This window comes from Trichoplusia ni, unplaced genomic scaffold (assembly GCF_003590095.1).
Source record: "Trichoplusia ni isolate ovarian cell line Hi5 unplaced genomic scaffold, tn1 tig00003075, whole genome shotgun sequence".
In the NCBI taxonomy this organism is placed as follows: domain Eukaryota; kingdom Metazoa; phylum Arthropoda; class Insecta; order Lepidoptera; family Noctuidae; genus Trichoplusia; species Trichoplusia ni.
Window position 1 is genome coordinate 21,459 of NW_020800324.1, and position 24,749 is coordinate 46,207.

The window sequence follows — 24,749 nt, forward strand, 5'->3', positions numbered from 1 at the left end:
CGAACTTCATTACGAAAGTGAAAATATAAATTTCACTCTCGCGCTTACGAAATGTGCCTTTCTCTGCTTTCACCAGCTCAGCGGGCGGTGTCGCTAGAGCGAGCGAGTGTCGCAACGAGCGGAGCGGGGCGGGCTGAGTAGCGCGGGCGTCGACCCGCTTAGCGTACGCTCACCCGCGCTTGCATAACCGACCTCCCACACCGCGGCGTACCGCGCACCCCGCGTCCCCGTGGCCGCGCGAAATAGGATCTGTCCGTAGAGCAGCACGCGCGACGCGCACTGCACGCCAGCGCTCGGCGCTCGTGCGGCACACTTGGCGAGTGCGCGACGTGCGCGCGCCCGACCTTCCCGTGCTAATTGCGTATGCCTATTGCAACCCAGAGTATGCTGACCGACATGTCACAACGTAATCACCGCGTCATATAATATCTTATAACTTTATTACAATTTTTTAGCACGTATTGTATTAGGAAATAGAATTTACGACCTATGAAGTATTACAAAAACTGTTTCTACATTTATGGCTGGTTTTGTAATGATCTATAATATACACAATTTAATAAACAATTAAATAATAGTTTCATGATAATAATAGTGGAATAAACTCTGTTTTTTTTGCTAACTTTATAAAGAAATTTAAATTATTTTTTGTTATTCCAATATTTCCATCAGAAATCAGAAATTAAAGGTAAAAAGTGTTTTAACTCACCATCTCTGCTCATGCCTACGGCGATGCATTTTTTCAACCGGCAGTACTGGCACCGATTTCTGTTGATCCTAAGGATGGAGCACTGTTGGTTTTTCGTACAGGGTCTGTACTGTATCTTCTGTTGGATGGAACGCCGGAAGAAGCCCTGGGAATCACAGCGGCAGTTAGTGTCGCGCTCGTTGTCGGAGCCCTCGTCGCTGGAGCAGCCAGAGTCGCTAGACTCGCGGCGCGCCTCCAGCATGCTCACCAGCACCGAGTGCCGCTCGCGCAACTCAGCGCCTGCGTTGCACGACATCGCACGCACCATTCACTACCACAGACTGCCACTAACACCACCACTCTCCTCGTTAACAGTGACGCGACACGAACGTGCAATAAGGCTTTCGCGCACTGCACCGACGCGGATGGCGGTCGACAGCGGACTGTGCGGGCGCTGCGTCGCGCGGCGCACAGTTACCCGCGCGACCTACTTGCCGGCCGCCGACCCACCCGAGAAAGTGAGAGTGCCCCCGGCCCCCGCGCGCTCTCCTAACGGTCCACGCCGCTCTAGAATGCGCCGCCGCCGCTGCACCGGTGCGCCGGATATAGGCCGGGCGCATCCCGGTGGCGTCGCGGCGCGCGGCCGTTCACCCCGGGTCGTCGACCGCTCGATTGCACAACCGCGGAGGCTCCCCCGCGATCCCCCCGCGCCCGGGAGCCGGGCTGCAGCCGGCTCGGGTCGTCGACCGGCTCTACGCCCGGTGACGTCAAACATGCGTCACGGCCTACCTCAATGCGCGCGCGCTCCCCTAGGGGCTGCACTGATCCAATTTAATTAATGGATCATTACTCCACAATACGCCTGCTCAATTTATCATTCTAGTTCTCGCTCCGTTTATTACGACAAAACCAGGGAATCCCAGCTGACTGACCTATTGATGTAACATACACCTAGTCTAGTGTGTCCCTACATATTTTGTTTCTTTTAATTGAGTATGAATCTATAAACAATATCTGGGCCCTAAAGCTCATTCTATAGAACCGTAGCATAAACGAGCACAGATATAAAATTTAACTGGCAATTAAGAATTTGCCAAGAATTTTAGTTTTTTAATAGATATAGGTAAGTTGGAAATACCATTTAACACGAAGTTTACGTTGTCATTGGATTTAAATGGTTAATCTTGTTTTAATAATGTTGTCAGTATCTTGATAGTAAGCGATCGCGGAGGCAGGGGCGGACGAGCTAACAGCGTAAGCGGGCCGCGCAGTGTTCGGGTCGGTGGCCTAATTTCGCGCTGCCATCGATCCATTGTGCGCTGTGCGAGTGGCCCATAATTGGTCGCAGCGCGGGCAGTGACCGGCCGTGCGGTCGATGACCTGCTGCCGCGAAAACAAAACCTTCCCCGCCCATCTCCCCGCACCACACTTAGCGAATACGAACCTACATATACGTACAAAAATTACCTTTAATAGTTCGCGACTTACGAGTTACCTCGGATGTATACCTATGCAAGACTATTGACAATATTGTTAAATCCATAGCTATAACAATAAAACCTCTTCTTAATAAGTACATTGTAGAATTAAATAATCTTAAAATGTCAACGACCTCTATTAACACGGTGACTTCATTACGAGTTCTAAAAACATTAGTTCTATTTGCGACGGTTACTAGGAAAATTAAATTTTACCCTAAGTAGAACAATTATTTTAGGTCATTATAATAATATCATGACTCAAGTACACAATAGGCACTCAATATGGTCCGAACTGGCACGACCAACAATATTGCTGCAATGATATAATTCATTTATTTTATTCAATACCTACTTATCGTTTACCTCACACTGTTGTTGTTTGTAATACCTATAACCTAGTCTTTAGTTTGTTGGGAAACTAGTTTTTAGATAAATAAATGTGAGAGTATTGCAATTGCGATAACAGCGAGTGAATGATAGGAGCTTACGAGGTTGTAGTTGATGTTTCCTACGATTCCTACTCGGACGTATCGTGTGAGTTATGAGTGTGACGCATAGTCTCTGCTATATTGACAAGTGACGGATTCACGTAACTAGTTCTCGCCTATTTGGTGAGTCACGAGAACGGATATATAAATGGCTCGTACATATAAATAAATACAGATATGAGGAGGGTTTCGTCAACTCTATGTAGGTCGGCTAGTCGCTTTCCTCACTGACACAGCTACTTTACTGACGGGATTTTATCAAACGTGAATATTACACTAAAACCAGTAATGATATACTACAAAGGCTCTGTTTACGGTAGGTGTCTATTAAACCTGACTATTGACGAAATGTCGCTGTGAATGCAATGATTGTTTCACTGTTAATTATTATTTTTTAAGAAAATCACTTTAACCTGCTGTTGTAAATAAGTGTATTGTACACAGATCTTACTACCGATATATGTTCGTTGGTAAGAGTTGTCACTCGGCAGGGACAAACAGCGGTTAGGCGGGAGCGTGGCGAGGTGTTGCAGAGTGACGACGGCTAACGGTGCAGCGGACAACGACTCCACGAGCACCGGCTCGGGCCCAGAAAATGCTGACGCACCGCATTGCTATATTTTCGAGGAAGCGACCGCCGCACAAACACAAACCTCCTTGCTCTACGTGCCGATGCCACAGATGTTTCCTTGATAACACTGACTCACGTCATTCTCATTTGTTTCCCGTCCACGTATCGCGGTTTTATTCTAAGTAAGTAACGTAACTCTTATAGGTAATCGACGTCCTTATTGCAACATGGTGTCAATTGGTGTTAAAGTTGAATGTTGAACACATGTTTCATACAAATGCTATAAAAAATATTAAATAAATCAATTAGTTAATATTTTAATTTGTGTTTACCAATAAAAACCATTATTTTTTTTACAAAATCTGGTTTGTAAATATTGTACGTATAATCACTTAATTAAAATGTGTTGTAATGTAATAATTAAATGTAGAGCTGTACTAATTACGCGTTTGTTAAAATATTTACAAAAATAATTGTTTGTTGTCATATTTTTTTGAGTCAAGTTCGACATACATGTATGTTCAACAGGAAATCGTAAACGCAAACGCAACAGTAAGCGCGCGATGTTCTCAATAAATAATATGACCGCGCGGAGATCAACGAACTTTTGAGCTGACAGTTCAAAAATAATGTGGGTTACGTTCACGTAGCGCGTACATTCGATGCCCGTAAAAGTTGTTTATGCGAGAAGAGGCGAAGCCTGGCGCGCGAGCTAGCTAGCGAGGTCGACGCCCGCTCGCCCTACACAGCAGAATTGGTGCCGAAAAAATAAGCGACCCACAATGCACGGAAATTATGTCGGCCAGCGCCGAGAACAAAGAAGTCGGTGAGCTCTTTCGAGGTAGCAACCACACGAGCCGAATTATTTGTGGGTTACATTTTAACAGTTTGAAAAATTACTTTATTGATATAAATCAGTAGAACTTTATAAAGTTGATATAACTATCTTATTTTATTTATATTTATGTTTTTGCTGCTAAAGTGTAATTTAAACGAGAACACAAAATGATATATTGTTAAGTTGACATTGTGTTCATTTAAGAATGTCTTATTATTCGACTTATAGTAATAATGCATTGAATAGTAAGTGTGAGTTCGTTGACTTCGGTGTGTACGGCCGAACACCCCGCACCTCATATCGTTATAAAAATTACACGCTCAGTCGTCATTCATTCAAGTTGTTTTCGTTCAGAGCCGCGCCGGGTGGTGGCGGCAGCACCGTAGCGCTACACTTAACGCGACGCGACATCTAGTGACGAGTAGTGGAACTAATTCTAACAGCTTCTATTTTGCGCCGCTAGTGCGCGCTGTGAGCGATAAAGTCAAACTTTTTAGATTGTGTTATCACGATCGTGAAATATTATTTTAAATAGCACTATTTTAAGATAGAATTTATCTTTTGGTTATAAATTCAAGATGCACTGGTGTGAACTTTAAAACCCACAAATTTTAATCTGAGAAGAGAAGTGGATTACAAAGAAAAAACGTTATAAAAACACGTTATACATTCAGATTGATCAATGTGCAATAACAATGCATCAGACAAAACAACGGCATGTCTGGCGAGGGTCGCTCGGTGGCCGTCACTCCTATAAAGTCGTCGTCTAAAAGTGGTTTTGTCGAGCGTTGCACAATGCACCGACATCCGCGGGCCTGAAGGACACGCTTTGTCCAGAGCCTGCCCTGGCTGCTCTTGTAACGTACAAACCGGTTTACACTACACTTGCACTTCATCCTAGCCTGCTTCCTCGCTTTCACGCTTGTAGGCGACCTCAAGCCGGTCCCAAGGCGATAAGAGACACTACGCTCTACCTTTAAGAAACTTGGTTATGATCGTCATCGTATGAGGAAGTAATTAGCAACTTCAAAGATTCCGAACGTTCAACTATCACGTAATTGCAAGCTTTCTCAAACAATAAGTAACCTTAACACTATTTCCTACGTGTCTAAATAGATTTAATTTTTCAAGATTTGAATAATAACATAACAATGGCTCAGTAACATAACTAACAAAAGGACTGGCACCACATGGGTCAAATAAGACAAACAGAATCACAAAAAGGGTTATCAAGCTTTTAGTCAATTAATCTCTTTATGGGGATGGTTGTACCGAATGAGGAATTAATGTTTCAAGTGTAGAACACTACAGATTTTGTATTTAAGTTGAATGTATGAATTTGTTGACTTTGTACAATAATAGTGACGTTGGTCACTGCATTTTGTACAATGCATGTCTCACTTAAACTGTGAGGTTTAAAAAGCGACAGCCGGTTCCCGTGTGATTGTTCCGGGGCAGGTATTATAAATAAAATGTTTGGAATTGGGGCGCAGGGGCCTGTCCGTCGCCGACCGAGGCCAGCAGGTACCTACCCGTTGACCCAAAAACCATTCTCTACATAACACAAATTCACACGATACGTTTTTTACCGATTAGTTGATTTACAAAGCGGGCGTCGCGTCGTGGAAGTGAATCCAATTAACATTTTGTCAGTAAATAAGGTCATCTGGTCGGTGTTTATGCAGCGGGTGCACAGAGATTGTGTTCCGCGTGTCGTGACCTTGGCGCTGGATCTGACTGGCACCTGTCGCGAGACAGCGCCACCGAGGGGGCGTCGAGAGCTGTCACCCGCACGCACACTTCCTACTTCACAAGCCCCCGGGCTACCCGCATCTGATCCTCAATTAAGGGCACTTAAATGTCATAAGATGCACTCGAGACGTTTCGTACTCCGTCGGGTTCTGCTGCAGTCTAACGAGAGTGGTGGTGACAGTAGATAGAGTCACAGTAGATATTGCTGTGGTAGAGTCATTCAAAAAGGTGCTGGTGAGCATTGACGTTGGCATCATATTACACAAATGTACATCAGTTCATGAAAAGAATATTTACCTTGCAGCCTTCACAGGAATGCACGCCATAATGGAATCCACTAGCTTTATCACCGCAAACGCGGCACAGCACCGTAGTACCGTCAAACTCTGCAACAAAACAGAAAACGGTTATAGAGACCTGTGTACGTAATTCGCGATAAATTTTATGGACGTTTCAAAGATTACGGCGTTAGTTAGCTCGTGCCAAACATCCTGAGTTGTGTTACACGGCGGGCGTGTGTAACAAACATTGTGGCGATTGCACGTGACCTTGCGCCTGCGCACCGTCGCCGCCACAGCCACTGCTTACACGTTTGTAATTACTCATTCGCGATAATTTCGACAATCTGGTATGTTTAGCTGCTCAATGTTATCGACAATCAGACTATCAACATACAAGGCGGAAATAATTAAATTCTGTTATGTAAACCTATTTTTGAACACTCTAAATAGTTCAAATAATGACATTAATTTATGTAATTCAATCTCAATAATGTTAATTTAAGTTGCAGTTTCGGACGGGGGAAACGAGAGCTACAAAAAACATAGATCTAAAATTGTTTTTAAACATTGTGAAAATGACGTTTATCAGTGCAATGACAACTATGATATCGACGTCATTATTGTATAGATAAGCGCGGTGTTAAAAGTTAATGAAAGTGTTAGTTAAAGTATTGTGTAGGGGCATTCTGCTAGTTGATACACGTGAGACTCGATCGCGTGATTATTAGCTTGGCTTTCGTTTCAACTCATAACATTACCTCACGATAAGAGATTTTGCAAGCATTTTTACTGCCTCCTGATTAGTGTGAAAAATGCATAATTCTTTTCAATGCCTAGTCGTTTGTGCTGTTTATAATGTATCAATTAACACAACTCCGAATAAAAATAATGCATGGATTGTCTAAACACACATTAACATGATGTATCGTATTGCAATGCTCATATTGCGTGCCTCAAGGTGACAGACGCTTAATAAACATTTAGAAAGTCTCTTAGCTAAGAGAGTCATCGACCCCAGCCACGTAACTAACAACATTGTTTTCATAGGACTACGGTAGTCATTCCGATCATGTCAGATATAAACTGATTTACATTATGTTGACCTTAATAGGTCAAAAGTTACGTGTTCATATACATTATTATCCAATAAGTTAATTGTAGACATAATTAATAATGTAGAGTTATCGTCGAGTAAATATGAATTTGAGCTGTCGTAATGGTTTAAGTAATAATGTTTAATAGGTCAGTGATAGGTGCAGCCCCCGGCAACAGGTGCGGCGGAGCGCGGCGGCTCCAGCGGGAACTGGTTCAGGCGGCGCCCCGACTGCTCTCACTTTCCTCTTCCAGCCGTTTGTTTATTTGTTAAGGGCGCGGGCTTGTCGGGCCTTTTGGAACAAACTTTCTATTTCTGGCGTACACCACTAGCCGCGGGTCGACGTTCGACGCCGTCGCTTTCTATAGTCGTTACTTTCTTTTTTCTACAGATGTCGAATGAACGTCTTCGAGGTAATAACTCTGATCTCGACTGAAGGAACGGCGCTAGCATATCGCTATTGCTTAGCTAAGTTAAGTTCGCAGTGGAACAGGGAAAGCATGCGAGACGTAACGCTGCAGTTGCAACAGTAGCGTGCAGCCATTTCTCCTCGTATGATGCAACGCGCGCGTTTTTCTGTGGCGTGTGTGAGAGTCGCTCGTTCGTTACGTCAATTAAAAGACGAGGAAAGTGCGCGAGAAAGTCTCGCGGCCACGTAACGAGCGCCGAGCGCCGCTGCCGACCGTGCAGAACACTGACGCGGCCATTCCGACCGCGGATCTGTGTCACGGTGATGTTTGTTTGTAAATAATTTGTACTTCACGACGATCAAAATCACGTTTCACACTTTACTTCCTCGTCAGATAACACGTTTGTTTCGCGTACCTAAAGCGATTGTTCTGTAATTGTTTAGAATTTTCCGAATTTCAGACAGTAGCCTTGTTCGATACGTGCTATAGCAACTAGTTCATCCTAAATGAATATGTGCAAGCGAGAAGTTTGTGTATTCTGCATTCAGAGAAAGTAAAAGTGGTGTGGTGTGACTGGTGAGGCAGTTGCCGTTGCCACGTAGAACCTGCTTGCTTGCTTCTAACAGTTAAAGTGGATTTCTAAGCAGAAAAACTTAATTATGATATTTAATGTCGTAGATGCCGAGTAGACGCATGTATGTGAACGGGTCTTAAAGATGCAAGTTTACGTGCAACATTAACTCTTTGTTGGTTTGGACTGTAAATTTCATGGGAAAAATGTACAATAGGAATCGATAAAGAGCGATAACATCATTAGGAATTGATTGCGAGCTCTCAAGGGCTGCAGCCGCGGCGGGGACCGGACCCCATCGCTCTACACTAGGAAACTATTGACATTGTTGTACATTGCAATTATTTCGCACAATGCAGTTTTAATTGTTTTTTCGGTGGGCTCTTTCGATCGGAAACGTATAAGAATTCATCCATCAAAATTCGTTCTGCGGAAGTTTTGATAAATTGATTTTTTATTTCAGTTACCCTTTCATTACTAAAAATATTATCATTAATCAGAATTAAGAAAAAAGTCGTTACGATTAGTGTGGCATGAAATGTATTACAAAGTGATTTCATCACAGGCCGTGTTGGTCCCAGACTTTTTAGTAGTTACCGCGGCGAAATAAAATTGAAAGAAAATCTATTATGTCATTAAATTCCATCTACTTTTATAAAAATAAGATTTTGTTTAATGTTGTTTTATAATTTTGATAATTATTTCATAAGCACAACATAGGTAAACAACAACGTCTGCCTAGGTAAGCTAGGCTTTATAAATATAACTATAGGTAATCCTATACTTATTCGAGAGACTATTAATATTTTAATTGATAAAAATCGTTTTATGTTATTTCGAGACAGTATAACATCAAAGCACTAACAAAAAATGAAATAAATATAATATAGATATTCAAATAAATAATTACTAATGGTTGTTAATGACGAAAGTGTTTGGAATGGGGGATCCTGTCGGAACGGTATCACAATAACAATAATACCGACAAAGTTGTCAAACCGTAACATGACGCAACGTAAATACAAGATGTAAATAACACAAAATAATTGTATTAAAGGCACTACCTATATGCAACTCAGGTTCTCGCTCCTTATGCGCCGGGCTCATCATATTATGGTCAGCCGGCGTAGGCGCATCGTATCGCCCGTAACTGCTATCAGGAGACATCACTAAAGTCATTTATATGTTTATCTGCTTAGAAACTAATTATTTAGTCCTCCTCCGCACTGCACTACACGTAAACCACATGAAGCCCGCTGGCTCTCAGACATTAAACGTCCTGCCGCTGTAACACTGAATATAGGACAGAAGTGCATGGGCCGAGTCGCGCGGCCGGCACGTCGAGGGATGAAGGTCGCTCGTTCCGCGCTATAGCCGCTGCACGCGCCGCGTGCGACTCACTCGAGCTCGATCGACGAACTGAGCGAGGGCCGCGCGCGCTCCTGCTTGAAGCCGCGCGAGTCTCCCCTTAAGAGTGAAAGTCTGCAAAAAGATCAGCGCTCTGTGCGATACAATCGCTTCGACTACCAAGCGTAGCCGGCTAAGCGAAATTCGCCTTTATCGTTCGACTAAGCTTGTCGTTCTACGCTTCAGAGCGAGGATCGGCGCGCTTCGAACTCCGGTCTCCGAGGTCATTGCCGCGCCAACAGGCGACCAATCGCAAGCACGCGCAGACGTGCGCGGCGAGCGATTGGAGGGCTGGCGGCTCCGCTCCCCGCGGCCCGCGCTCCAGCGCGAGTTCGAAGACCCGAACCTTGCGGCTCACGGCGGCCAAGGTCGCGCGAGAGCGGCACCGACAGAGAGACTAGCCGAGCGTTCGAGTGGGACGTAGCCGTTGCCGGTTGCGTCACACTACGAAAATATTTTTGGTGATGGAACGCGAGTGAACTTGAACACGAAATCGAGCTAATGGATGGCGAGCGCGGTGTAGGTCGCCGCGTGACGGACTGACCCGCTGCCGGAGCGGCCTGCTTCCCTCTTAGCACACACTTCCGGGAATTCAGAACATTATTTCCAAGTATTTGTCCGTGAAAACCTTAGGTTTCCTTTAAAAAAATATGCACATGTTTCTGTCAGTCTCAATAATACTCTATAGATTGCAAAAACGTGATACTCTATACTATAAAAATATCGTTTAATCGAATACACGTGATATGACAACTAGGTAGGTATGATAATAATTAAGAACACGGACAAATTAGAGCTCCTATAGTACCGAATAACCGATAGCCATTATGTTATTGATTAAAACTGTACTAAATACGTAAGAAGAAACTTTGTGTAACCTCTACATAATACGTATTACCTACCTTCTTGTAATTGATAAACAAGTTTCTTTTAACAATCGGTACATAAACACGACTTTATATAACACTGACGATACAAATGTTGCGAAAGCAGAAGATTAGTTCTTATTCCAGGGGCGTACGGTTCGTATTAGTTTGCGTGCGGAGTTATTTACGCGAGATAAAACGAGTGGCGGTGGGCGTCGCGGCGGGTGAATGACCTGGAAATTTTGGCGCAGGCCGGTCAAGGCCACGGCAGCACGCGGCGCGCAGGCGCTGCTCACCACCAGCCTACTGACGTACTGACACTCACCAACAACACTTTTCTCCAACGACACACATACGTTTCCTGATGATACAATTACATTACAACTAATATAAAGATCGCGTATAAATTCGTTTTAAAGCCGACTCCACAAGACTAGAAGAAAAAAATTGGCACAGATTTAAGAAATCAACAAGTAATTCGAACCAAGATTTATTTTAATGAGAAACACAATTAATGCTTAAACATTAGTAGGTGGTATTAAATCGCATTTTAAAAGTTATCTGATATGTTATTGTTGTTGTTAAACGATATTGAAGTTTGTCCTAATTTCGCAAATATAAATACTACTAACACTAACATTCGTTGTGACTTCTCGCCACTAGAATAATTGACACTAGAAAATGTCGCGTAACATAACTTTTAATGAATAAACTTACTAAATTAGTAATTTGTTCTTTGCTCCGACTTTGACAGCAAGATTCTAAGAGACTTGCCAACAAAACTTCTTTTTCATGTATGAATTAAATTGCTATAATTATAAACTTCTAAAACATTCTAAAACGTTAGCAAAAGGGTTTTGCTATAAACACACAAGTTAAAGGTGTTCGATTTTTTTCATAATATTTTTTATCAAAATTATTTCGCTTCAATACTTTCCCTTTTGCACAAAAGGGAACTTTTTAAAGGGTTTCGCAAATATCCTCCCACGTGTTGTTATAAAAAGTAAAGCTTGTCTACTGAACACATGCATTAAACATGGTGTTTTAGAAATAATATATTATGATGCAGATGATGATGTTTTACTTTTAAGTAATGAATATACTGGTTTTCAACAAAAGACGAGAATTAAGACCTATTAGTTGATAGGTAATGGCAAATTTTACAAAATTAAAAAGTTATAAAAAATTGTTTATCAATTTCAGAAGTTTTTAACTGGAAAGCTAATGCAAAATCCATATAATCAATGTATAATAATATTAACTTAGTATTTTGTCCCCTGATCTCTGACACTTAAATCAAACAATAAAAAAACTAATGGCAACATGTGTGTCGATTAAAACGTGGAACTGAATAGGAACCCAGTTTTTTACTTCCTTCCGCTGCCCTCACTTTTAATACCGGGGTGCGAATATCAAATTTCATGTCAGCTTTTACTTCTGTGTTGAAAAATAATACTGATCTCTACCTCGATTAAAATAGAGCTCTGTTTTGCGTGTTAGCGCCTAAAACTACAAACCCGGCCGGCATCGTCGGTCGGTAGCCACATGTGTAGTTTTCTATTGTTCATTGTGACCACAGTTGATGATCCCGATTAAACCGCCATTTTTTTTATAAAAAAATAAAAAGTAGACCGTATGCCTTATTCTTTGCAATTTATGGTTTCAACTTTTTCCGGACTTTTACATTTCTTCCATAACTTATTAAATTACACTGGAACGTGACCCATGTAGGTATATTTTGTGGTCATTTACGTAAATAGGTCAACCAGGACAAAGCGTCGGCCAAGCGTGAAGGCTGTCAAAAAAAACATTTACAAGAGAGTAGTTTGACCACATCATTAGTGTTTAATACACATCATGGCCTTTAAGTATTATTTGAAAAGTTGATGGACTTAATAAAAGGCAACAATAACTGAGGGTCCGGTCGGCCTTCTCGCGACGGACGAAGGACGCTGGGACAATAGTGAGCGTGCCAGCCTCCGGACAAACGGGACTCAGCGCCTATTTACATCGCACCCATTATCCCACTCATAAATTAGCTTAACAACTTTTCAAAGAATGTGATTAAAAGATCCCTTTTAAAGCGTAAACCACAGAGGAACGAGTTAATATACGCACCATTTAATTTGAATGACAAAGGGCCAATTATGGGTGCATGAACGTCAATTCTGTTTGCACAATTTAGAAGATTGCACTGAAGCAGGTTACTGAAAGGAGAACATATAAAATGCCTGTCAAAATTAAGTCTTTGGGACAATGATGACGAAACAAATGTTAATTAATCGGCAATGTTTAAAACATATTTGCCGAACAGACTTTCGAAACGAAGTTCAGTATAAAAGTAAAGACGCAATACTTTTGTAATCGGATGCTGTCGGCCTGGATTCGATTTAAAGTTCTGCCGGTCACGAGGAGCTTCGTTGGCAACATTCGCGACCGCGTCCGAATGTTCGTAGTACTTCGTAGCTCCGAGCTCGCAGCGGACGAGCGCGGTCAAGGCCTCGCCCGCGCTGAGACCGCGATTACACCCGATGCGCATCGGAAACCCGACACGCCGACACTATTTTTGTTATTGTAACCATATTTGACCAACCAGTTGGTGGTTATGTAGAACAATCATTACGTAGCTTGAATTAGAACCACACTGCCAAAACTGATACATATTATGTATTGGAAAACTGCTCAATAACAATGTTAGCTAGCGCATTTTACTTCTGAAATATAGTTATGTAGATCTTGATTGATAGGGACGATTGGAAAACTAAATTACTAGGGATATGAATGTCCAAATAATAATCTAAAACTTTTTCAAATTCACTTCAAAAAGTTTCAAACACATTATTATTCCTTTTTGGGTTTCAACCAATAATATAATGTTTTATTTATCAAAAGGTACGTAATGTATTATGGCGAATAATGCCGAGCTGTGGCGAGTTTTTCCGAAGCAGTGCGAGGTCAGCATGAGTCAATTACCTCGGGCATGCTGTTGCTTTGCCGTCGTCGACACCGACACAAAAGCCATACAATTATATATTACTATCTTATTTTGTTTAGAACTTATGTTTAGTGTAAGTAAATGTTGTTGTTTAGATTTCACATGTTTTTAATACTCATAATAAAGTAGAGAATTACTTAAGTTTAATCCAAACCTTGATAAATTTAATTATTTTTTTCGGAATATTTGTTATAATACCATAGTACGAAAGGCAATGAACTAAACGCTAAAAGATTTTGTCACTAACATTTATATTTAAAAAAGATGAAAAAAAGGTTATGGAACAAGACCAATATTGTGATATGACGATACGAAAAAACCGTGTATATTCGTTTGCCAGAATATATGATTACCATGAAAATGCCAGCATGTCATACAAGCCGTGTGATCCGGACGCTCTCAATCGTGGTTGACCTCGGCTGATTCGGCAACCCGTGCCAAGGCCAAGGTCAATTTGTCGGGTGTGTTCAATTAATAGCTGAATGCGGTGACGCCTCGAGCCCCGAACAACTCACACGACCTACCACTGTTTCTGCACTGACTTCGGCAATTAGTAGTGCGGGCTCATGTTAGTAAAATATACATGCTGACTGATACTGTGGCATTGACTTTTGCAAGTAGTCAAGAAATAATATTTTTTCAAACATATAAATTAACTACTGTACGCTACAAAGGTAATACTGGAATTTATACATTACATTGTGGTGACGAGCGATTAGTTTTCCCCAGATGGGAGGCATTTTATAAAAATTCAAGTCAAGGAAGATGACGTAATATGACCTTCAAAACTTGGCAAAAAATAATACTAAACACGCAAATGAGAGACTACAACGACCCCGGCGTGATTCAATACTTAGAGCTCAAAATAACATGTAGTCATCAGTATTCTTACAACAATTGTACATATGACTTTGTGTTCTGGCATTGCGTTATTGAATTTTTAACGTTATCAATATTAAATGATGTACTAACAACTGCAAACCTAAACTTGTGAATGGCCCCGCCGAATAAACTAGGAGCACTTCCTCGTTTGAATATCGGAACATGTCAATGTCAAACTGTGCTGATTTAGCCGCAATGTCAACCTCAAGGCAACGCCCCGACATGAGGAAATTCGACTGTTAACAAAATCTCATTGTGCTAAACATAGAGCTCACACAACCACACAAAAGTAACATAAAATATACCGACACGAAGGTCCACTGGGTAATTATTTATTTGTAGCGAATGTTTGATTTGGTATACAAGAAACAATGTGTTCGCCGTGAACTAACGTTATTGATTTGCCAATTGAACAACAGGGACTTCCGTGTGTCTATTTAGTTAAAATAAGCACCGAGAAGTTTAACATTATTTACTCTTCGGTTTCAGGACTGGTAATTGCTTTTTTTGTCAATTTCGGTTCGACTACCTGTATATCGATTTATGGTAATGGTAATCATATAAATGAAATATTTTATGCAAGTCTATAAATTGTCCTGATGCAGAAGCCTTTCTCCTTTCGGTCACCTCACCTTGATATTTGCATCAAGTCGAGACTTCCTGCTTCTACAGAGGACGACTGCGTGCTATTTACACATCCTACTAACGTTGAATTATTGTTTTTATTATTATATTTACGCCAACGTATCTTGTAACACTTAAATGGGACGAAGCATGTTCTCCAACGTATCATAACGAGCGAAACGCGAACGCGCCAAGTAGAGCATTAAAATCGGCTATTGGTCCAAGACTGTAAGGCTTAGGCTGGTTTAATTATACGATACAATAACGTAATGCAGTAAAGTCTAGGAAAAGTGTTGCGTAGATGGTTTTTGCGTAATCAGATGAGCCCGGGCGTCCCCCGCGCGGCTGGTGCGCTCGTTGTATAATGAGCGTCGGTCTCGCGTGTGCCGAGCACTGCGCGCTGCATCGGCTGCGCCCGCCTCGCTGCTGCTCGGCGCAGCGTTGCGTTTGCGTTGCACTACTCACCTACAATCCACACTATGCGCAACAATAAGGAAGTGTGTGCCGAACGTTTCCTACTGTTACATTTACTTGTCCTCATTAATGCTACATACCGTCTTAGAACAAATTCAATGGACTCGTTTCGAAAATATGTTGTTGGCTTTGTTGCTGAGCTTACAGAGCGGACCCGTTTATATGATTGGATTTAGGTTATGTAAGCAGTGAGGACGCTTATGTTTTTCGTTATCAGTTTATTGATGTCAGCAAAACAACAAGTTATGCTGGTTCACTCTAAATTTCCTACACATGCGATGAATACTTGATCCCGAACTAAATACGTAAAATTTACATTTTGATAAGCACAAGCCAAGTCTCGACTATGAAACCATAAACAGATTTAAATAAATCTAGATTTATTTAATATAATATTTTTTCCTCAGAGTGAACATGATTCCATGAATTTGGTTTAAAATTTGATAACTGTAAATTTCTGAATATGACCTAATTCATTTTTTTTATTTAACGAATAAATAATTCTTAATTATCTAAAGCATAGGAGTCATGACTTTTAATAAAAACCTTTAATAACTATAAAACATTAACTATAGAGTAAGGTTTGGTAATGATAGCAGGCAGAACGGAACGCAGGAAGAAGCTGAGGTTAGGGGCCGCAGGGAAGCTAAGCCGCGAAATATTGCGCAGCATTAACTCCTGAAAACGTGTCCGAAGAAAGTTCACGGCCGCGCGTTGACGTTACCACCTGCCGCGCCCCGCGCCCGCAGCCCGCGCCCCCCTCGCCGGCCCGCGCCGCACCGCGCCACGCTTCCGCCACCCGCCCAGCCTCACAGCCTCGCATCTATAGTCTATGCTGATAATACCTACCCTCTCCACGTTTATTGCATGAGCCATTAATAACTCTTATTACATTACGGTTTTGGAAACCAAGGATAATTCTCTGACACCTCACTGCTGTCAGCCTACGTGATAATCAAATAATCAATAAAATATAAATGCAACTACTTAGGTATGTAGGTAGGCACTTATTGATATTAAAGCCTTGCGTTTTTATCGGCTCGCTATCTTGGTTCAAGGCTTCGTGCTGTCCGATAGGCGAGGGTTATATTTATGTACCTACACGGAGGGTGATCGATGCGCTACAATATATCTAGGCTGTCAGCAGGAGCTGTGAAGATTAGAGCGGCGGGTAGGGGCCGGGGAGGCAGCGTGGCCTTGGCTCGTTCGTTGGCCGCGGCGGGCGCTCGGCGCGTGTACCGGCCGCGATTATTTCGGCAGTTGAGCGCGCGAGTCTACTGACCCCGTCGTCGTTGTTTGCGACGCAAATGATCCCCTTGACTTTATTTAAATCACCCACTCCGCCAACCGCTCACATAGATTGTAAATACTTTTTTTAAAGTTATGTTTAAAAAAAGAAATGGCAGTGAGGTAACTGCCAACGCGGTAAAAAAACACATCGCAGGTGGTAAGTATATTTTGTCAAATAACACATATAATTAACCATGCCAGAATATTTTAAAATAGGAAAATACCATTGTTTACGTGACTGGCAGAGTGATCGTGTTGATAATATTATTATTTACTATTTGGATTGATAGTGATTATCATAGCGTTATCTATATATTTTGCTATCTCTCTGCCCTCGAAACTGCTAAGAAAGGGATTTACATCGGCATGGGGAAGCACGGCCATCGAAGTACAAACGTACTTCGCGGAGAAAGTGCTGCGCATTACCTATAACCAACTTTCATTTTATCAGAGACCGGTTCCAATAACTTTTTTCTTTAGAGTACTTACGTGTCGGAGTTAAATGCTTTAGAGGGTTACTTTAATTAAAAAAGTTATATTTGCAATACACTATAAAGAGCTGTGACTATTTTTCACGTAATGTGAAGCCAATATATTTGGGCGTCGATCTATAGTATCTATACGTACTAATTTTGTATGTAGCAGAATACTTCAGTAACTGCGGTCGATTAAAATGATGAACACAGCCTACTACGATCATTTTGCGTAGGATGCCATAATCATTACTGCAATTGCTATTATTACAGTGTATTGGAGCATAATCGGTTGTCTAGATACATGATATTTTCTAAATTAGTCTTTGGTAGCGGGATTCAAATGTAACAACACGCACACTGACCTTCTTGTCCACAAAAAATAACAATAACTCAGTCATTCAACTTGGTTCTACTTTAGATGTTGGTTATGGTATTACGATGTAGAGTTTTCTTTGGAACGCAAAGATCACAATGGTTATTATCGAAGCAGTTTCGATTTTCGGCAATCAATAATTTGCGCGGTTGCCATTGTGAAGCCACTTCCTCGTCTCCCAGCTGGTGGAGAAACGTGGCATCAAACTGCACCTTGTCATTAGTAAAAAGTGGATTCGTAAAAACATCGTTATTTACATATTTTGGGTCCATTGTATTGTTTTTTTTACGAAAGTATACGCATGGCATACGCGCGATTGCCGCGTGCCACTCCGCACATGCTTGTGGGTGGTTCTGTTAATAATCGTGACGTAATCTATGTTTTGGTAATAATATTTTAAGTAAGAACTTCGATGTAAAATTATGACGAGTGACGGTTGAATATCAGGAAGGGAGTTGAGGACATGGGAGCAGTAGTGTCGGCGACCGCGCGCGCGTGCACTCAACTCCGCGAGTGCGTGTAACGGTGCACTACGCTCTAGGTGCACTATTCTGTAAATAACTATCAAATAAATCTCTAAGATAAATTGTAAAAGATATTTTTATACTAAGCATCAAAATGAATTCACCTAATGAACTGTGAAACCGTCCACTGGGTCAGAAGTACAAAAAATATTTTTGTCCATAAAAACAAAGCCAAGTCATTTTAACAGGGCTTGCATGAAAGTTTAAGACCACAAAATCACAAAACCACTGTCACGACGAAATATATTGTTTTATGGCTTTAACGCAACGGTACACAAAATGTTACTAAAGATTTAAATTATTAGTAATGACGATTTCGTAGAAAGGTCTTTACAATACATTTCTGTTTTGTTTCTAAAGTCTTTTCCCCAGCAGCGAGCAGCTATTGTAATATTGTCGCATGTATTTTGAATAGCTGGTATTAGATTTAGGTTAAGGGTTTGTCGGTTGGACGTGAGTATCGTGACCCACATTGTCAATGGATCAAGGAGTAACGAGCAAATTTAATGCCATCTGCTAGTAAACAATAAAAATAGTCTAACCCTTACTCCCAACTTCCTTTTAACTTCGATTTCTAAGGTTGAAATTTTTATGATTTAAGTAAAAAACGCAAGCAAAATTGTGTTATCCTGTTGCCAAAAAAAAGGTTGCGATTCAACCTACCCTTTCTGTTCATCTCGGATTTCACGAACAGGTAAAGTCCAACTTTTTGCCGACAACACGCTATTGTGCAAGTTTCGCGATATCTAACTCTTCTGAGACGAAAAAATATATATTATTGTTTAATCGAAACCTTTCTGAGTACAATAAATGCAAGGATTTGGATTTTTTACGGGAGTTTTTTAACATCCTTTTGTTAGGTCGGCTCGTAACCGACATTCCCAGATAGTTGATGTATTGTGTCGACGCTAAACGATATCGCGGCCGAGGGATGCCCTTTCAAATATTCGTCTTAATGATAAAATATCAGCGGGATACCGTGCAATATTTTCACAATATTGTATTCTCATAATGTTATTTTATATTAAAATTTCTTAAAAAGTGAAGATATTAACAAGTTTGATATATCGTTTACATTAATTTGATCTGAATAACGATATTTTTTAACATTTTTCTCACAATTGTCGTTTAGTAGAGAACAGTAGTAATAATTTTGGGGAGATGCTCCTTAAAACATCAACTCGGACAATACAACTCTAATGTAATGTGATGTCTTTGTTAAAAATGTTTTTAATGAATAGAATATAGTAACATTTTGTAACTTTGTTTTAGGTGAGCATTAACGAGCGTTACTTGGACTTTAAAGCTATTATAACGACCGAAGAATGATTTCTGCGAGAGACATTCTGTTGTTTTCCTCAATGTGCAGTGTGAATAGGTGTAGCAGGGGCGCGCGGGCGATACGAATGTCCATAATATTATGTATGCGTATGGAGTCCAGTTGGCATTAGTAAGCACGATTGCACGACAATCGCGGCATGATGACGGCAGCCCGCGGTCCGCGAGCGGGCATAGGGCGAGCCCCGTTAGGCCGGGGTGACTGACTCCACCACTGCAACCTGGTGCATTGTGCTCTAACGAGAACACACCATTATGTGCAATCATATCAAGCGAGCCAACAAACTTTACCTCTTTACCGCGATCAACTCGAGAAGTAAGCGCCGGCGTCGGGCGATGCAACTTACCTGAAACATAGAAAAACAAACATTAACATATATTTGAATATTTATTTAAATTCTTGGTAAGTATAAATAAGACGCCATCGAATAGATATCAGTAAGTGGTGAAGTGTATAAATACGACACGAGTCGTTTTTTGATAGTTTCTGAGTTAGTGAATATTGAGGCCATTCACACTCAAACTAAATAATCGCTTTATATGTAAATAAAGGTATTGTTTCTAAGTCAAAGTCGATTAAATGGCGCGCATACATTATGTATTTAATAGAAACGTTAAGTAATATATATATAGCGTTTTCCTCCGTTGGCACAGGAAACGGGTAGGGTCAACGCTCGAAATGATGTCGTTCACTGCCAAAGGTGGCTACTGAACCTGAGGCGGGTGTCCTTGAGCCGCCTTCGAAATCGGCAATAACCAACACAGGCGCGGTTACTTCACATCTCGGCGAGCGATGAGCACACAGCGCGAGCGGCGCTATATAGCACAAGAATGTAACCCACACCGAGCCGAGCGCCGATATTGCCAGTTGAATTCGGCTACCAACACATGCAAGCACAAGTCAACGAACCGTAATGTGAAAAATGAATCGTATGTGAAAACAACAAGTCGCCTTTATCAGACTTATTACAATTTGAATAAGATTTATGTTGTTGCAAAGTTCCACCGACTTATGGCATATCTCCGGCCTGGTCCCCCATCACGTTCCGTAAACATGTGACACTGTTCTAATTTCAATCTTGTTTCGTACGTGTATTTTTGAATATTATATTGACGAGGAATGTTTATTAGAAATTTAAATAATCACGTACAATAAACAAGGAAACATATTTGGATTTCAATAGCAATAATATCACGAACGTCCCCTAAAATATTCAAGAAAGCCTTGCTCTGTACCATTTCCTAGTTTGCCTGAGATTGGTTTGACTACTTTGACTTATAAAGCGAATATTTTAACAATATCATTTTGGTTGAGATGATGAAATTGAATTGTAAAACCTGTGTTCTAAACTATAGGAAAATACAAAATCCGACATAAATGCAGAATGAGTAATTTCCGGATAAATTTTTGCGATTAGTAATAGAACAACCGGTGAGGCACCGAGGTCGGCGGGTAATAATAAGATTTATATTACGTGTGAGGCCTCGGGCCACTGACCGCCGCCGAATCTCAAGGTCTGCGAGCATCGCGCGGTAAACAAGTGTCGACGTACGTACCTCCGCCCGCGCTCGCCACCTATCTACACGTAGCATGACTTATATTATCAAATCTACCTACTACACGTGATCTCGTCACACTACCAAACTTACCTATTACTTTCTATATCCTGTATTCTCTGTATCAACATTTTAAACATAAATTATCGCCGCCGCTTGTTTACCGCAGCAAGTTAACCAACGTGGCAGTTGTTTACGACCTACTACTGAGTTCCGATTAACATTGTAGAGACGCAATAAATGTTAATAACAAATTCAAGTCTGAAATTCAAAAAATATCTCATGCTAATTTTGTCCTATTTAAGTCACGTACTCAAAATACACATTATAATACAAAAGCTATTTTAAAAATCGACTTCCGCAGCGTTTTTTTTAAATGCGGAATTACTTTTATGTCGCTTTTAGTTTTAACGTCTATTAAACTAAATTATTTCTATCCACCAATCACCAATTGAATTGGATCTGTCTACGTAACAAAGTGTACCTTGGCTCCATAACAGCCTAATGTTAACAAGTGCTACGAGGTTGCTACGAAGCCTCTACGCTCTTGTAATGCGGTAGAATAAAGTGGAGCGGGAGAGAGTGGTCAATGAGCCAGTAGTATGGGGTTAGGTGGTAACGAGTCGAGGTCTGTGGGAAAAGCGACCGCTACAATTTGGGGAAATGGCCCACCGGCTACGGAGCCGCATACACGCCGCGCCGCCATTAATATACAAAACAGCGGTAAGACGTCAGATTTTTTGCCGTCGAATGCTGTATTGTGCCAAATCTATATCGCTTTTATTAGTAATAGGTACTTTCTGATTAAAAAACCTTTATCGTCCAATGTATCAAATTTTTGTAAAATGATGATGTGTTTGCTTTTGAATATTCACGAACGACGGAACGTGCAGCATTATTTTTATCAAGTTCAATGACATTTTATCATTTCTCCTTGAATTTTAGCTATTGTCTGCCAAATAAATAACGTGCCAAATACTTTTTAAAGAACAAATCAATTTGTATACTTATTTATATTAGTTATTTATTTTTCCATAATAGTATGCTTGCTTGTATGCTTAACAGATATCAGAACGTCGGTGTAAGTTTTTGAGTTGACTTAAGGTGGTAATCTTGCATGTCATGTGAGTGCGAGACTGACGTAACATGACAAGTATTTTCTAATAGAAAATGAGATGTTGGCTACCGCAGCGCACATGTTGCTGTCAATGCCCGTGAAACTTGATCTTTGACTATTTGTTCCTGGTTCTCGGCTACGTCACCTGCGGTATCACGCGATCGAGTTTCTTATAAATTAGCGTGATTTTCAGGCGATTGCGCGACAAAGCGCCGACACTGTCGTCTGATGTCGTTGCCCACTTTGAACTTTCCACTCGTTAAACTTAATTATCGACACACGATCAGCGTAAGCTAAGCTTACACCGACTTATGTAACAGGTGAATAATTTCTAGAAAGTTATTGCTACTTTGACGCTTCATCATTTTGATTCTGCTTTGTAAACAATGTTGTAGTTACAAATAACAAGCAGATGGTTTATTAAATAATAATTATTTGTATCGTTCATGTTCATTATGAGAGCATTTAAGTTAGGATAGGTTATCTATAACAGAAAGTAGTACCTATCATGGAATTATGTTTATCTTTAATTTCCCAGTAACTTTCGGGCATTGTCCTGTTAATCTAATCCGAAACTATTTTCCTGTCACGTGTGCCAGCGCGTGAACCTTGCAATATGTACGTATCATGTAGATAGACAATCGTATGTAAGTGCAGCACATAGGTAACGTCCATATACCGGTTTACGTGTACCATAGTTACTCGTAGATAATGTCATACGCATGCGTGTCGCGTAATCAGACAGGATTCGCACGGTGGAGTGCAGGCGATGCACCGCGGGGTGCGGCGTGCGAGCGGGACGGAGCGAGTTCAATGGTATTTGATATAGTGCAATGGAGTTCTTTAACCCCTTAGCCTACCTGCGATTCTTGCGAATGAGGCAGTCCGGCCGTTGTCCCTGACTGCACCACTATCAAGCACGTATCTTTATAGGTCGCCGGTCGGTGCTAGGCGAGGTACCGACAGCATGCTACTACTACCGCACTCAAATATTGTTTTAATACATTTTATTGTGTATGTTTAGTTGTTGAACTATCATTTAAATGTAACCTATCTTAACATATAATATTATTCAAAACACTACTTAGTATTAATTTGTTAAAAGTTGTAGATGTGAATCATTCAAATAATAAATTAAAAGTCTTGCAAACAATTTCTCTGCGCGATTATAAGAATTATATAAAAGTTCAATTTCTATTTTTTACAACTATCATTATAATTAATGTGATAATTGCAATGATTATATCAATTATTATGTTGCTATTAGAACGTTAATAAACACTTAATATAACAATAATAGCGCGATATTTGCAGACTGCAGGGGATAGTGATGTAACTCAATGGATATGCGCATCACGTCGGTTGGGAGCTAGTCGCATGTCAACTATAATCTAGGATTTTAAAAATTCGCAGCAGGTGTGTAGGAGGGGATCGTGGCGTGCGGGGCGGGGGGGAGGGGGAGGGCCAGCACTGGACTGGTTTCCGTTGTTTCGCAATAACGCGGGTTCAATGACGCCTCCGTACTTATAATTGCTGGCGTGTCATGAACGTGTGCTCGACCCCTTCACTTCTATGCCGTGTGTACCGGCCCTGAAATATCTCAACCCGCTAACGATCACGTAAACTGTTACGCTCTACATACACTACGGGACAAAAACTATCCGCCAAACTGGTCGACCGTATCAACACCGCGGTGACACCATACACTCACTAATGGTCAATGCATGCAACTCATTGGGGGCAGTTCTAATAAGACAGACTCATGTTTCAATACATGAGATTATTTTAAATTCAGACTTTAAATTAAGGAATTTAGTTGACTGACTAGGAATTAATAAGCATAATAATGTAGTGAATATTACCAGCTAGTTTCCAGTGAATATAAAATGAAATGTGATAGGAAGACACACAATCACCCAAATAATGCATTGTCTACCCCGACCTATAAAGTCAAGATAACGTAGAAAGTAAACAAAATCAATCAATAATTCATGTACAGAATAAATACTTATAATATTGTTTTGATATTGACCTCTATACAAGTATTTGTTTACATATTTGGTCACACGGAAAGGGTTAACACGAATTCGTTGTATAGGAAAAGTTTGAGAAACTTCGGGAAGATTTGAACCGAATTCAATGTATTGAAGTAGTAAGTCGTGAAAGCTGTAAGTTGAACGGGTGGCGGCGCCGCGGCGTTGACCTCGCGCGGCGAGCGACGACCCAGCGCCGCTAGTACCGACTACACGTTATACCAATTTATACTACAAATAGACTAGCTAATAGTCCCACCTGATACAATAAATAACATTACATCGCTCGGATAAATCTCCTCGAGCATCAAAGTCCTTTTACTATTAATACTACAAATGGACCTGTTTATGTTGCGTGTAATTACAATTACGTCCACCGATACGATTTATTTTATAGTTTTATTTTAACGTGCAACGTTGTAACTAATAGTATCACCGGCCGTATCGGTATTCATGCTTCGGTATAAATCACATAGTAATGCGTTAAACACGTCGGAGTAGTATCAAAGTGAAACATATAAGTTGCAGTGTTGTTGTGCGCGGCGCAGTGTAGTGTGTTTCGTAACTAGCGGCCGTGGTCGATGACTCCGAACGTTCTAGTGCTCACATCTCTCCGCGTT

General features: G+C 41.0%; 1 protein-coding gene across 2 annotated transcripts in view; it reads right to left on the reverse strand.

Annotated features, from left to right (window-relative positions):
- Positions 1 to 24,749, reverse strand: part of LOC113507704 (ecdysone-inducible protein E75) — a 40,984-nt gene that overhangs the window by 4,811 nt on the left and 11,424 nt on the right. Inside the window, exons 1-3 of one of the 2 annotated variants that reach the window (XM_026890642.1) lie at positions 9,238 to 9,590; positions 6,116 to 6,204; positions 710 to 854 (exon numbers count right to left, since the gene is read on the reverse strand). In XM_026890642.1, the coding sequence (XP_026746443.1) occupies positions 710 to 854; positions 6,116 to 6,204; positions 9,238 to 9,352 (349 nt within the window). In that variant the 5' untranslated portion in view covers positions 9,353 to 9,590. Of the gene's footprint in view, positions 1 to 709; positions 855 to 6,115; positions 6,205 to 9,237; positions 9,591 to 24,749 lie in introns of those variants that run through there. The other variant, XM_026890641.1, reaches the window with a different exon arrangement.